This window comes from Vitis riparia, chromosome 11 (genome assembly GCF_004353265.1).
Source record: "Vitis riparia cultivar Riparia Gloire de Montpellier isolate 1030 chromosome 11, EGFV_Vit.rip_1.0, whole genome shotgun sequence".
NCBI lineage: Eukaryota > Viridiplantae > Streptophyta > Magnoliopsida > Vitales > Vitaceae > Vitis > Vitis riparia.
In genome coordinates this window covers 10,732,160-10,746,546 of record NC_048441.1, presented here as the reverse complement: position 1 = coordinate 10,746,546, position 14,387 = coordinate 10,732,160, and the positions used below count along the sequence as shown (strand labels likewise).

The following is a 14,387-nucleotide window of genomic DNA, read 5'->3' as shown; positions in this document are numbered from 1 at the left end:
CTCTACCTCGGTTACCACTGCGTCCTCCTCGAGAGTTAGTTTGAGAAACTAACACAGAAGAATCTGAAGTGTTATCAAATGGTAAAGTCTGAGTGGAGGAGATATGGAGGAGGCGAGCAAACACATCATCCAAGGATGGAACTTTTAGTAGCCATATCTACTTATCTGGTGAATGAAATACGTTTGGATCGAAGAGAGCCCTAATACGGCTTATCGCGGACTTCTTAAGACACCTGCAGGGCTCAGGGTGGAGAGGAAGTCACCGGAGGTTGCTGGAAAGGCTGTTTAGAGGGCCGACGGAGACAAAAAAACCAAAAAAATGCACTTTCAGGGCTTGAATGACACAAGCAAAGATGGAGGGTGGCTAGACGGTGTCAGGCGAGGCTGGAGGTGGAAGTGTGTGGCCGGAAAGTGACCCACGCGCTCTCACGCGCCGGCGCGTGAGATTCAGGCCGCCGGAGAAGAGACACGCGTGGCCGGCGCGTGGATGGGATTCTTCCTCTGGTGCTTTGAGAAAAGTTGAAGACCTCCTCCTTGCGCACATGATGGTATGGTCGGTGTCGGAAAAGGATGTTGCCGGAAAAAGGTCACCGAAAAAGTGGTCGGCGGTGAGGGTTTTCTGACAGCGGTGAAGGTTTTCTGACGGTGATACGGTTGATCGGAAAGCTTTAGGAGATGGGAAGGGTGACCGGAATGAAACACGGTCACTAAAAGATTTCCCAGAATGGATTCACGGATAAACCGGAAATAATTAGGGTTTTTTCCTCCCTTGGCTCTGATACCATGTGAAGAGAGAGAGAAAGAAGGGAGAATCCCTAATTATTGTTATTGAAAAACTGTGAAGAATACACATTGGACTTGGGTATATATATACATGCTAGTGGGACCCACAATACAGTAAGGAAAGAAAAGGAAAAGGAAAAGTAAATAACCTAAATAACTATACATTATCTAACAAAGGCAATGTGTCCTCCCGAGACCAATGTCTAACCACTTCCCAATTCTGTTAGAAGGAGGGGGGTTGAGAAGAGGACCATCTCTCTTCAGATTTGAGAATATGTGACTCAAAGTGGAGGGGTTTAAGGAGCTGTTGAAGGCTTGGTGGGAGGGGGACAGTTTTAATGGTTCTGCAAGCTTTATTCTGGCCGAAAAACTAGAGGTTGGAAAGTCTAAACTGAAGGAGTGGAACAGAGATGTCTTTGGAAGGGTGGAATATAGGAAGAATTTGGCTTTGGATCAGTTGTAGTTTTGGGATGCAAAGGAGAAGACTAACAAATTGTCCTTGGAAGAGATGGATGCTAGAAGAGAAGCGAGGAAAGAATACAAAAAATGGGTTTTATTAGAAGAGATGACTTGGAGACAAAAATCTAGAGAAGTGTGGCTGAAAGAGGGTGGCAGAAATACGAGATTTTTCCATAGGATGACAAACGCTCACAGAAGAAGAAACAATGTGGACCAAATTAGGATTAATGGTGTTTGGCATTCAGAGGAGAATGGGATTAGCGAAGGAATAGTGAATGCCTTTAGATCTTTGCTGTCCATTCTAGGGGACTGGCGCCCTCCTTTATCCGGGCTATAGTACGAAACATTGCAGAATCTGGATGTTGATGCTTTGGAGGCGCAGTTCACGGAGGAGGAGGTGCATGGCGCACTGTTGGGTTGTAGTGGGGATAAAGCCCCGGGGCCTGATTGGTTTCTAGAAGTTTGCTTGGGACTTTGTGAAAGAGGATGTGATGAGTTTTTTCAGGGAGTTCCATGATCACAACAAATTTGTTAAAAGCCTAAACATAACTTTTCTGGTTTTAATCCCAAAAAAGTGGGGGCTGAAGATTTGAGGGATTTTAGGCCCATAAGCTTAGTGGGAAGCCTGTACAAGTGGTTGGCTAAGGTTTTAGCCAATAGACTTAAAAAAGTGGTTGGAAAGGTAGTTTCTAAGGCTCAAGGGGCCTTTGTGGAGGGTAGACAAATTCTAGGTGCAGTGCTAATAGCTAATGAAGCCATTGACTTGATTCTGAAGAATAATGAGAATGGTTTTATGTGCAAACTTGACATAGAGAAGGCATATGACAATGTGGACTAGTCTTTCCTTTTTACAGTTATGCAGAAAATGGGCTTTGGAGAGAAATGGATAGGGTGGATTAAGTGGTGCATATCCATTGTAAGTTTCTCTGTGTTGATTAATGGAACGTCTAAGGGTTTCTTCCAAAGCTCAAGGGGATTGAGACGAGGTGACCTTCTATCGCCTTATCTTTTTGTGATAGCCATGGAGGTTTTTAGCTCATTTCTTAAAAGGGCTGTAGATGGAGATTTTATGCCGGGTTGTAAAGTGAAGGGTAGGAACGGAGAAGGGGTTCAGATTTCCCACTTGCTGTTTGCTGATGACACCTTGGTGTTTTGCCAAGCTTCTCAAGACCAACTGACTTACCTAAGCTGGTTGCTTATGTGGTTTGAGGCTGTTTCAGGATTGAGAATTAACTTGGAGAAGAGTGAACTCATTCTAGTAGTGAGGGTAGAGAATATTGATGATCTTGCCTTGGACTTTGGTTGTAGAGTGGGTAGCCTCCTGTCTACTTATCTGGGCCTGCCCTTGGGTGCTCTGTTTAAGACAGTATCAGTGTGGGATGGAGTGGAAGAGCGATTCCGTAAAGATTGGCCATGTGGAAGAGACAATACTTATCAAGGGGGGGGGGGGGGGGGGGGAGAGCAACACTAATCCGAAGTACTTTGTCGAATCTCCCTATTTACTTTATGTCCTTGCTGAAGCTACCAAGTTCAGTTAGATGAAGACTAGAGCAAATCCAAAGAGACTTCCTTTGGGGTGGTGGCAACTTGGAGCGAAAACCACACTTAGTAAGATGGAAGGTGGTGTGCTTAAGTAAAAAGAAAGGGGGATTAGGGGTCAAATGTCTTTCCATTCTCAATAAGGCTCTCATTTCCAAATGGAATTGGCGATTCGAAAATGAGAGAGATGCTTTGTGGAATCAAGTGATTCGAAGAAAGTATGGGGAAGATAGAGGGGGTTGGAGTTCTCGGGAAGTGAGAGAGGCACATGGTGTGGGGCTTTGGAAAGGAATAAGGATGGATTGGAAGTTGGTGGGCGCTAGAATCTCTTTTAGAGTTGGCAATGGGAGGAGGGTGAGCTTTTGGAGGGATAGATGGTGTGGGGACTTCCCCTTGTGTGAGTCTTTTCCTTCCCTCTTTGCCTTGTCTACTGAAAAGGAAGCTTGGGTGGCGGATGTTTGGGATCCCTTGGTCGATGGGGGTTGGAGCCCCTGTTTTTCAAGAGCTCTAAATGATTGGGAGGTGGAGGAGGCGGAAGGATTTTTGGAGCATCTTCACGGGAAGAGAGTGCTTGGAGATGTAGAGGATATAGTGGTTTGGACTGAAACAAAGAGCGGCAAATTTTCGGCAAAGTCTCTCTACCTCGCTTTAGAAGCGGACTGCCCTTTTTTGTTTCCTTCTAGTTGTATTTGGAATGGGTGGGTACAACCCAAAATCAGTTTCTTTGTGTGGGAGGCAACATGGGGTAAAGCTTTAACCCTAGACCTTGTTCAGAAAAGAGGATGGTCCTTGGCAAATAGATGCTTTATGTGCCTTGAGAATGAGGAGACCATAGATCATTTGCTTCTTCACTGGTCAAAAACAAGGGCCTTATGGGAGTTACTCTTTACCTTGGTTGGGGTGTCTTGGGTGTTGCCCTCCTCAGTTAGAGAGACTCTTCTTAGCTGGCATGGTTCATTTGTGGGCAAAAAGTGCAAGAAGGTGTGGAGAGCTGCTCCTCTTCATGTATTTTGGACGGTGTGGAAGACGAGAAATAGATTGACATTTAAGGATGACGAGTTGTCAATCCAAAGATTGAAATATTCCTTTCTTTCCTCTCTTTGGTCTGAGGCTAAGTTGTTTATAGTTGATTGCCCTCTAACTATAGTTAATTTTATTGATTGGTTGGGATCCTCTTAAGGTTGTTTTTGGGCTAGGTGACATTTTAGGTCTCTTTCTTTTTCTTTAGCCTTTTTAGTGGTGGGTGTTTAGGTTTGTATACCTTGCATAGTTCTGTATACCTTGAGTCGCTTATTTGGCGTCTCTTTTTAATGAATTATCTTTACCTATCAAAAAAAAAAAAAAAAAGTCTTGGTAGCTTTTATACATCCATTTATCATGGTTCTAGTAAACAAAAATAAAAATGACTAGCCTTTTGACTTCTAATTTAGTAACAAACTTTTCCCATGTAAACCTTTGAGTATTTAAACTTGCTATCAATTCTCTATTAATGATTGCATCAAGGAGCTCTTTCTTCTTCTCTTCTTAAGGATGAGCATCCAATTTTAGGGGTGGATGGTTAGCCAGAGAGAAGCAAAAGGAGCGCTTAAGGTTGAGCGCTTATTGTTAGCCGGAGTGGGCCATTGAATATGATTTTGCAAGATGGAACTCGACAGTCTTTCTAGAAAATGCTTTGAGAAGACCTTCGTGTGAGGAAGTAAAGGAGATGATCCTAACAAAGGAGACTCATCCTTGTTGCTCGACTCTGAGGGATATTTTTTCTACAAGTTGGCATGCTTTAGCAAGTTTATGGGAGTGCAAGTTGATAGTTTTGAAGAGAAATTTTAGCCGTTATGAGGAAGATGGAGTTTAGAAAAAAAAAGTAGAGTTAAGCTTGAGGAAAAGAAGGAAGCTAGTCTCTCGATTTGGATTGAAAAGGGAGATTTGAAAGTTAATTATAAGTCTTCATCATAGAAAAAGAGGATTGGGAAGAACAATTGGGAGCTAGCTAATGTTTGCCTATGGAACTACAAATCCTATCTTGGAATGTAAGGTCAATAGTGGGGAAAAATGAAACATGGTTAAATCCCTGATCAGATCACAAATGACCTTATTTGTTTGCAAGAAACAAAGGTATAACAAATGTTAGAGTAGATGGTGAGGAGCTTAGGAGTGGAAAGATTCTCGAAATGGGTGGTTATGGAAGCTAGGGGAATGATGGATGAGATTTTAGTGTTTTGGGACAACAAAGTTTTGGAATTAATTGAAATGGTAGTGAGAGTCTTTTTAGTTTCTCATTGGAAAGTGGGATACTGTCTGTTTGGACAAAAGAAAGGGCGGTTTGGGAGTTAGACGTCTTTCTACTTTCAATAAGGCCCTTTTATGTAAGTGGAACCGGTGCTTTGTGAATGAAAGAGAGACTCTTTGGAAGCATGTTATTAGTAGGAAGTTTGGGGAGGAAGAAGGGGGGTGGTGTACTAGGGAAGTGAGGGAGGGGTTTGGTGTAGGATTTTGGAAGGAAATTAGGAAGGAAGGGGCTCTTTTGCAAAACAAAGTTGTATTTTCTGTGGGAGATGGAAGAAGAGTGAAATTTTGGAAAGAAAAATGGTGTAGCAACTTTGCTCTTTCTGATTCTTTCCCCTCCTTGTATGCCTTAGCGGCTTCTAAAGAGGCTTGGTTAGTGGAGTTGTGTGACTCATCGGGAGAGGAAGGGGTTTGGAACCCTAGGTTCTCTAGGCCTTTCAATGATTGGAAGGTGGAGGAGATGGAGAGGTTTCTTGTGACAATACAAGGAAGGAGGCTTAATCATAATTTGGAAGATAGGGTGTTGTGGAAAGAGACTAAGGACGGGATTTTTTCTGTCAAATCTCTTATAGTGCTCTAGATTCTAGAAGTGCTGTTCAGTTTCCAAAGAGCATCATTTGGAGCCCTTGTGTTCCTACTAAAGTGAGTTTTTTTTTTGCTTGGGAAGCCTTTTGAGGTAAGGTGTTAACTTTGGATCAACTTAAAAAGAGGGGGTGGACTTTAGCTAATAGATGCTTCCTTTGTTGTGTGGAAGAAGAGTCTCTTGATCATATTCTAATTCATTGCACTAAGGCAAGAGTTTTATGGGAGTTATTGTTTGCTCTTTTTGACATAATGTGGGTCCTTCCTTATTCGGTTAGAGATAACCTTCTTGGTTGGCGTGGTATCAACTTGGGCAAGAAGCGTAGTAAGGTGTGAATGACTGTCCCCTTATGTCTTTTTTGGGTGGTTTGGAAGGAAATAAATAGAATTGCTTTTGAAAATGAGGAGCTTTCAATTCATAGGATGAAAAATTCTTTTGTATGTAATTTTTGGTTTTGGACTAAGTCGATTGTAGATGAAGGACCTATTACTTTAATCAGCTTTTTTGATTGGTTGGGTTCTAGTTGAGGGCTGGTGATTTTTTGTATCCCCTCTTCTTTTTGTTCTTGCTTTTGGTGCCTCTTGTATACCCCTGTATACTTTGGGTTAGCCTTAAGGCTCCCTTTATTCTAATTTATTTTTCTGTATGTTTACCTATCTAAAAAAATATTCTCATTGGTTTAGAAACGACAAGCTAGCTTTGTCTAGGTGTTCTCAGGGATGTATGAGCTGGACCAAAGAGGGGAGAGAGGAATTCTAAGCGGAATTAGGGTTTATATAGGGACTTTGGAATGATTCTTGGTGTGTTGGAGGGGACTTAAATAGTGTTAGATTTACTAGGGAAAGGAGGAATTGTTTTGAGATTTTCATCAACAATGAAGCATTTCTCGAAGATTATTAAGGAGCTTTGTTTGTAAGAGGGGCACAAACCTTTTAGATTTGAAAATATGTGGCTTAAAGTAGGATTCAAGAACCAAGATAGAAATTAGTGGGAAGGTTTTTTTATTTGGGGGTGAAGGTGTAAGGGAGAGATAGTGATGGGGAAGAGTTGTCCTGTTTGTTGTTTGCTGATGATACTCTTGTTTTTTGTGAGGCTTCTAAATATCAAAGTAGGCACACTTCCTTCTACCTATGTAGGATTGCCTTTGGGTGCTCCGTTTAGATCGGTGTCAGTTTGGGATGGATTGGAAGAGAGGTTTCATAGAAGACTCTTTTTATGGAAATGACTACTCATCTGTAAAGTGGGGAGGCTAACTCTCATCAGGAACACTTTATCTGGCATTCCCATTTATTTTGTCTTTAAAAAGTATTTCGAGGATAGTCATATTAAGGTTGGAGAAAATTCATAGGGATTTCCCATGGGGAGGCGGAGGGTTGGAGAAAAAGATACATCTTGTGAAGTGGTGCACTGTGTGTTTAGAGAAGAGTAAGGGTGGGCTAGGGATTTGATGTTTGTCTTTGTTAAATGAGGCACTTTTGTGGAAATGGAGTTGGAGGTATGCCATTGAAAGAGGTGCCTTTTGGGCATGAGTGATTAGTAGCAAATATGGAGAGGAAGAGGGTGGGCGGTGGACTGGTGAAGTTAGAGTTGGGTATGGAGTCAGGCTTTGGAAATCCATTAGGAAGGAATGGAATACTTACTTGGGTCATTTTTCTTTTGTGGTGGGTAATGGGAGGAGGGTGCAGGATAAATGGTGTGGGGATGAACTGTTGAACGTTTTCTTTCCCTCTTTATATGCCTTTGTTGTTGTAGAAGAGGCTTAGGTGGCGAATCTTTGGGTTTAGCATGGGGAGACAAGTCATTGGAACCTTTGTTTCTCATGACCTTTGAATGATTGGGAAGTGGATAAAGTTGGGGATTTATTTTTAAAGTTGCAAGGAAATGCAGTTGATATAGAGGGGAAAGATAAGTTGGTCTAGATGAACTTGTACAATAATAAGTTCTTTGGGAAGCATTTGTATGCCACTTTGGAACTAGTTTTTTTTTTTTTTTTTTCTCCTTTTTTGTTTGTGCCTTTATGTACCTGTGTATATTTTTGTGCATCTGTTTGTTGGGCGATTTTAATATAATCGTTGTTTTCCTATAAAAAGGGACTATAAGTAGACAAAGCAATATACCCACACTACAAATGCTCTGCATACTGAAGGAGGAAAAAAGTGTCCAATAAAAGAAACCAAATGTTTTACTCCTTGCTCAGCTATCTAGTCTGTAGCTTGACTCGTTGAAAAAGGAACCCAAGAGAGAGCATTCCATTTGATGGCTTTTACTTCTGAGATACCCTTTGCTAGATACTATTTATGCTGCACTGAATGTTACCTGATAATTTTTTTTCTCTAAAATGTATGTTATATTATCTAAATGCATGCTATAGGCCTGGACTGGTTCAGTCAATTGCTTGCTAGGTAGAATTCCTGGGGTTTGTCAGTCTAAACTTGCTGTTATTAGGCTAATTTTGTATCTGGAGATTTTAGGTTTTGCTTTTGTTTATGTGTTGCTTGATGAATCATCTTCCTTAATTGATTTTCTGATGGATCGTAGGTTCCTTTACCAGAGAAGCCATCCACAGAGGATTTAACAGAAATTCAGAACTGGAAATGGAATGCTAGGAAGGCAAAGAAGATTAACCAGGAGAGGCATTCTCTACGATGTGATACTGAAATTAAGCTTTCTGTACGATCCCTTTCCCTCTCAGATCATTTTATAGCTTGTTCATATAGTGAAACATTGAGAAGCTCCTTGAATTGATTCACTCATGGGTTCATCCGTAAATTGACTTGTCAAGTCATGGATTAATTACCATGGATTAATGTGTAGCTTATGATTAAGCCTGGATTTGAGGATTCATTAGCTCAAATGAAATATTGGAGAGGCTCTGTTAAGTCAAGGCTGTTGTGGTTACCTAGGTAATCTGCAGATTTCCTAATGCAGATTTGATTATGCATTGCCATGACTGGAAGTCTCGAAGAACTTTGTTCATTTGTAAGCTTCAGTGCTAAGCAGACTCATTTTGAACAGGTGGCTCGAAAAATGAAAGATGAAGAAGGCTTTTATTATCCCCACAATCTTGATTTTCGAGGCCGTGCGTACCCAATGCATCCACATTTGAATCATCTGAGTTCTGATCTCTGTCGAGGAGTTCTTGAGTTTGCTGAAGGAAGGCCATTAGGGAAGTCTGGGTTACGTTGGCTGAAAATACAATTAGCAAACCTTTATGCAGGTGGTGTTGAAAAGCTTTCGTATGATGGGCGCCTGGCATTTGTTGATAACCATCTGGATGATGTATTTGATTCAGCAGACAACCCTTTGAATGGAAATCGCTGGTGGTTAACTGCTGAAGATCCTTTTCAGTGCTTAGCTGCTTGTATTAATCTTTCAGAAGCCTTAAGAAGCTCATCACCCCATACTGTCATCTCCCACCTGCCAATTCATCAGGTAAGTGTTTAATTAGGTGCATTGGATTGGATTGGCAGAATTATATTTTCTCATGTATGCATGCTGAGGATCTTGTCTGGTTTTCTTCAAGGATGGAGTTCTTATTTTTCAGGAAAAAATATCAAATGTTATGAATTAAGGACAAGTACAGATGTGCTTTTTCCCTTTTTATTTATTTTTTTTGATAGGCAAAGGCACAAAAAAAGTATATTAATAAAAACATGGCGCCCAACGGCTAACCCAAAGCATATAGGAAGTTTACAATAGACGCCTATAGGTGAAAACAAAAGAAAGAGGGATACAAAAAACTGACCTGCCCTCATCTATAGCCCAACCACTCAAAAAAGTTAAGTAAAGAATTAGGCCCTTCAGCTATACACAACTTAGGTGGTGTTTGTTTTTTTTTACTTAATTCTAAATAGAACCTTAATGCTTAATAGTGTTAAATATTAGGTTGTTTGTTTTTGTAATATTTTATTTCTATTAAGTATTAAAAAGTAAAAAAAACCAATATGTTATTTTTTCTATTTAGAAAAAGCTATATATTTTGACTTTTTCTATTTAGTAAAAAGTTTATAATAAGTCATGAAAAAGTAGAAAAACAAACAACCTAAATTCTAAAACTAAATTGCTTTCAGCAAAAAGCCAAAAAAACAAACACCACCTTAGATCAATACCACAAATTACAAACAAAAGAATATTTCAACATTTGGATCGAAAAATCCTCATTTAAAAAACAACCCTATTTCTTTCCTTCCAAACTGTCCAAAAAAGGCACAAAGAGGCTGCTTTCCACACCTTTACTCACTTCTTGCCCACGAACACACCATGCCACCTAAGAAGGATCTCTTTCATTGACGATGGAAGAACCCACATCACACCAAAAAGGTTAAATAACAACTCCCATAATGCCCTAGCCTTGGTGCAATGAATTAGAAGATGATCAACAGTCTCTTCAGCAATACCACAAAGGTAACATCTATTTGGAAGAGACCAGCCCCTCTTTTTTAGCTGGTCCAACATTAGAGCTTTACCTCAAGTGGCTTCCCAAGCAAAAAAAATTGACCTTAGTAGGAACACAAGGGCTCCAAATGATGCTTTTTGGGAACGGGATTGTGCTGCTGCCCTCCATGGCTCTATAAAAGGATTTCACAGAAAAATTACCATCCTTAGCCTTCTTCCACCGCATCTTATCCTCCAAATTGATAACCCCTCTTCCCTTGCAATGAGAATATGAATCTCTCCACCATCTCCATCTCCCAATCGTTAAAACGCCTAGAAAAGCGTGGATTCCAGCCCCCGTCCTCCCCCGTAGCATCCCAAACCTCTGCCACCCACGCCTCTTTAGAAGTCACCAAAGCACACAAAGAAGGGAAAGAATGACTTAGAGCCTCATCACCACACCACCTATCCTCCCAAAATCTCACTCTTCTTCCATCCCCTATAGAAAATACAAAATTGTTTTTCATAAAAGGCCATTCCTTTCTAATTTCCTTCCAAAGCCCCACACCATACCCCTCCCTTACTTCTCGCACCCCCCTTCTTCTACCTCATACTTCCTGCTAATAACTTGATTCCAAAGGGTCCCCTTTTCTTCCACAAAACGCCAACTCCATTTACCTAAGAGGGCTTTATTGAGTTTAGAGAGGCATCTAACAACCAAGCCACCCTTTTTTTTTTATCTGAACAAACAATGGACCACTTCACAAGATAAGGCTTCTTCTCCAACCCCCACCCCAAAGAAAATCCCTTTGAATTTTCTCTAATCTCAATCTTACTACTTGTGGCAACTATAGCATAGACATATAGAATATGGGTCCAAGTCAATAACTTCAACATTATCTAGATTCCATTATTAGGGTGTATATCGACTCCATTGATAGCCTTATCACATTTGAAAAATTGTATCTGGTGTAAGCAATTATTGCGTTTTTGGCTGTTTGGAAAAAATATCTGAGGTTCCCTCTGACAAAAATCATTCATATGGTTGCTTTGTGCATCATATTATCTGGATTGAGACACCTTGGATTTTTAAGGACTTGGAGTAGACTAAGGCCTCAACCTATGCTTAAGGACACACTTAGTGGATATTGAAAGAAAGGATCCATGATTGGTGGAGGGACCTAAATTCCATTGCGATATTCAATATATTAGGATATATTTTTAGAAATTTTTTATGATTGAAGAAATCCACAAGAGTTCCAGAAGAGGATGCAATGCAATTGCACATGGGTATACAAGAAAAGAAAATAAAGTAAGAAAATCTGAAATAGAATGGTGAAAAACCTATCTTACAGGCTTCATTATATCAACAAAAACAATTGGAGCTCCCTACCAGACAACCTAAAATTCTACATCTATTGTAACCATGTCATGGTTCAGTGCTGCTTTGGGTTCGACAGTAAGCAATATGTTCTTGAGTTGGCATGGGAGTTTTGTTGTCAGAGGAGGGAGGGGTAGGAGAGGTGGGGTGTGGGGGAGCACCCCTCCAAACCAACCTACTCTTACAATTCTTAATCACCACCACCTCTTGGATTTGCTTAAGGAAAGATTCTACACTTTTCATGAAAATGCCTCAAAAAGAAAATATTTCAATGCCCATAGCCACCAAACTTAAAAACAAGAAGAACAAGCTATGCATCTTTGTGGCAAAAAATGGAGAAGTGATAGGGAAAAGAGGCACCAAACATGAAATCACAAAATCAGGCTTCTTTCCAAAACTTTATTCTCTTGTCATTACTCATTGCTAGGAAGGTTCCTTAATAAAATCCATTGTGGGCTCTCCTTATTGCTTTCCACAACCTCACTCAAAATTCCCCCCTTCCCTCCTTAGTACATCAACCATCCATCCTTTTCTCAAATTTTACCTAGGATAGCACATCTCCACAAATCTATCTTGGTTGATTGTAAATCTCCAACCCATTTTCCAAGTAGGGCGTTGTTGAGCAAGACAAATTTTTAAGACCTAGCTCTCTCTTCTTTATCAAAGCAAACAAATTACAGTTTGGTAAATAAGTTTTCTTTTAAAGCGCACTAACCACCTGGAAAAAGTCATGCTGAATCTTTTGAAGCCCCAGATACACCATTCCAGGGATAACAAAAAGGGACATGTAATAAATAGGTAAGTTAGATACTGTACAATTTAGAAGAGTTAATCTTTCAACCTTAGACAATTAGTGCCACTGTGAAGAAGAAAGTCTGTCATGGATTCTCCTATTCATTGCATCCTACACAACTGATGAACTGAACAAAGCATAGAAAGGGAGATTTAAGTATATGGAAGGTAGCTTTCCTACTTCTATGTATACTACTTTTCCACTGAGGCACTGTTTTTGGCATCTCCTCTTTTCCATATATACTAAGAACTTCTCCAAATTGATATTCCATCCCAACATTGATGCAAACCAAAGAAAACTCTATCTCAAAAACATCAATTATTGAAAAGTAGCACTGAAAAAGAGAAGGTTACTACTAGGAAAAAGTGAATGAGAAATCTCTACATTCCCTCCACCTCAATCTCATCATAAATCCTCAAGGGATATCTATTAAAAGGGATGGAATATTCTTTAAATCAGATAAATGTCTCACATTTTGAAAATAGAGAAAATAATCATTTTCAGACAAAAATACCCTCCATTAAATTTTTAATACCTATTTCACATCAAAGCACTTTTATGAGAAGAAAAAGGGAGTGTTTTTATGTATTTGAGTTTTTTTTTTTTTTTTTTTTTTTTCTTTTTGATAGGTAATATTAATTATATTAAGCGGCAACTAAAAGGGCATATAAAATCATGCATGATGTATACAAGTAGACAAAGGCCAAAAAAAGCAGAGGGGAACACAAAAAACAACTCCCTCACCTTATTTACATCTCAACCAAACAATAAAATCAAACAATGACAAGGAACTATCTCCTATGTGCACCCCTAACCCATTCTAGAAACATATACATAAAAGATTTTTAATTGTTTGATCCAACTTTTCGCTTCAAAAGCTCTCCTACTTCTCTCCTTCTATAAGGTCCAAAATAAACACAAAAGAGCTACTCTCCACGTTTTCTTCCTCTTTTTCCCCACAAAGGAGTTGCGCTAGCTAAGAAGGACATCATTGATTGAGGAGAGTATCACCCATTAAACACTAAACAAAGCAAAAATTAGCCGCCATAGTATGGTTGCTTTGGAACAATGAAGAAAGATAAGATCCACCATTTTTTCCTCACCTTTACATAAATGAAACCTACTTGGCAATCTCTAACTCCTTTTTTGCTGATTCAGAGTTAGTATTTTTTTTCCCATAAATATTTCGAAACAAAAAAGTTAACCTTCATCGAAATTGAAAGATTATGTACAATTCAAGATGGAAATGCCTCCATTCCACAATTTGTTGAGGAGTAAAAGGATTTAACTGTAAATTTGCTGCTCTTTGATGCTTACCAAATCATGATGTCCTTGTCATCCTTTCTAATTGTGTACCCTTGAAAACTCCTAAAAAAACCTTTTACCTCTTAGCTCCTAGTCATTATTTTGTCTTGTGAACAAAGGATTCCAATAGCCACCTTCCCTAGTCTGCTCCCATAAATGGCCTGCCTAGGTATCTTTAGCAAAGACTATAGAGACAACTTGGGAAAAGCCTTTTCTGGGGAGTTATCACCAGACCACTTGTCCTTCCAAAATTTCACCCTCTTACCATTTCCCATTGTTTTATTAAACTCCTCTCACCCACTAGATATCCTTCCCTTGATGCTCTAGAACACCAATCCCCTTCTTCCTCCCTATACTTTCCTAAATCACTTGTTTCGAGAGGTCTCATTATCAATTGTGAATCTCTAACACCATTTTCCAAGGAGGACCTTGTTTAGAGTTGACAAATTTTTGATATGCAAGCTCAATCCTTTGTTTTTTTTTCAATGTAGACTGCCAATTAGTTTACTAGATGAACCTTTCTCTGAACCTCTCCTTCCACCCCCCTCCCCAGAAAGAAATCCTTTTGAATCTTTTCCAATTTTAAATTCATTTTTTGAGGAATGACAAATAAAGACAAGAAGTAAATGAGTGAGCTTGAAAGGATGCTCTTTATCAAAGTCAATCTCTCTCCTTTAGATAAGCATTGTATCTTACATATAGTGAGGCATTTTTGAAATCTTTCCTCCATCACATCTTAAACTCACAATGATTTGAATGGGGCTCCTAATGGGAGTCCTAAATAGGTGGTTTGTAGAGAACCTGCTCTATAGCTCGACACCCTTTCTAAATCCCCAGAATCAACATCCTCCTCAATTGGAATTAACTCACTTTTCTCCAAATTTATT

The 14,387-nt window shown here is 39.7% G+C and overlaps 1 protein-coding gene across 2 annotated transcripts in view; it reads left to right on the top strand.

Moving 5' to 3' along the window:
• LOC117925086 (DNA-directed RNA polymerase 3, chloroplastic) overlaps positions 1–14,387 on the top strand; it is a 48,974-nt gene that overhangs the window by 19,061 nt on the left and 15,526 nt on the right. For both annotated transcript variants that reach the window (XR_004652939.1, XM_034843921.1), the window contains exons 8-9: positions 8,186–8,317; positions 8,663–9,079. Coding sequence is in view for 1 of the 2 variants with exons in the window: in XM_034843921.1 (XP_034699812.1) it covers positions 8,186–8,317; positions 8,663–9,079 (549 nt within the window). In the remaining variant the exon portion in view is untranslated. The remainder of the gene's footprint in view (positions 1–8,185; positions 8,318–8,662; positions 9,080–14,387) is intronic.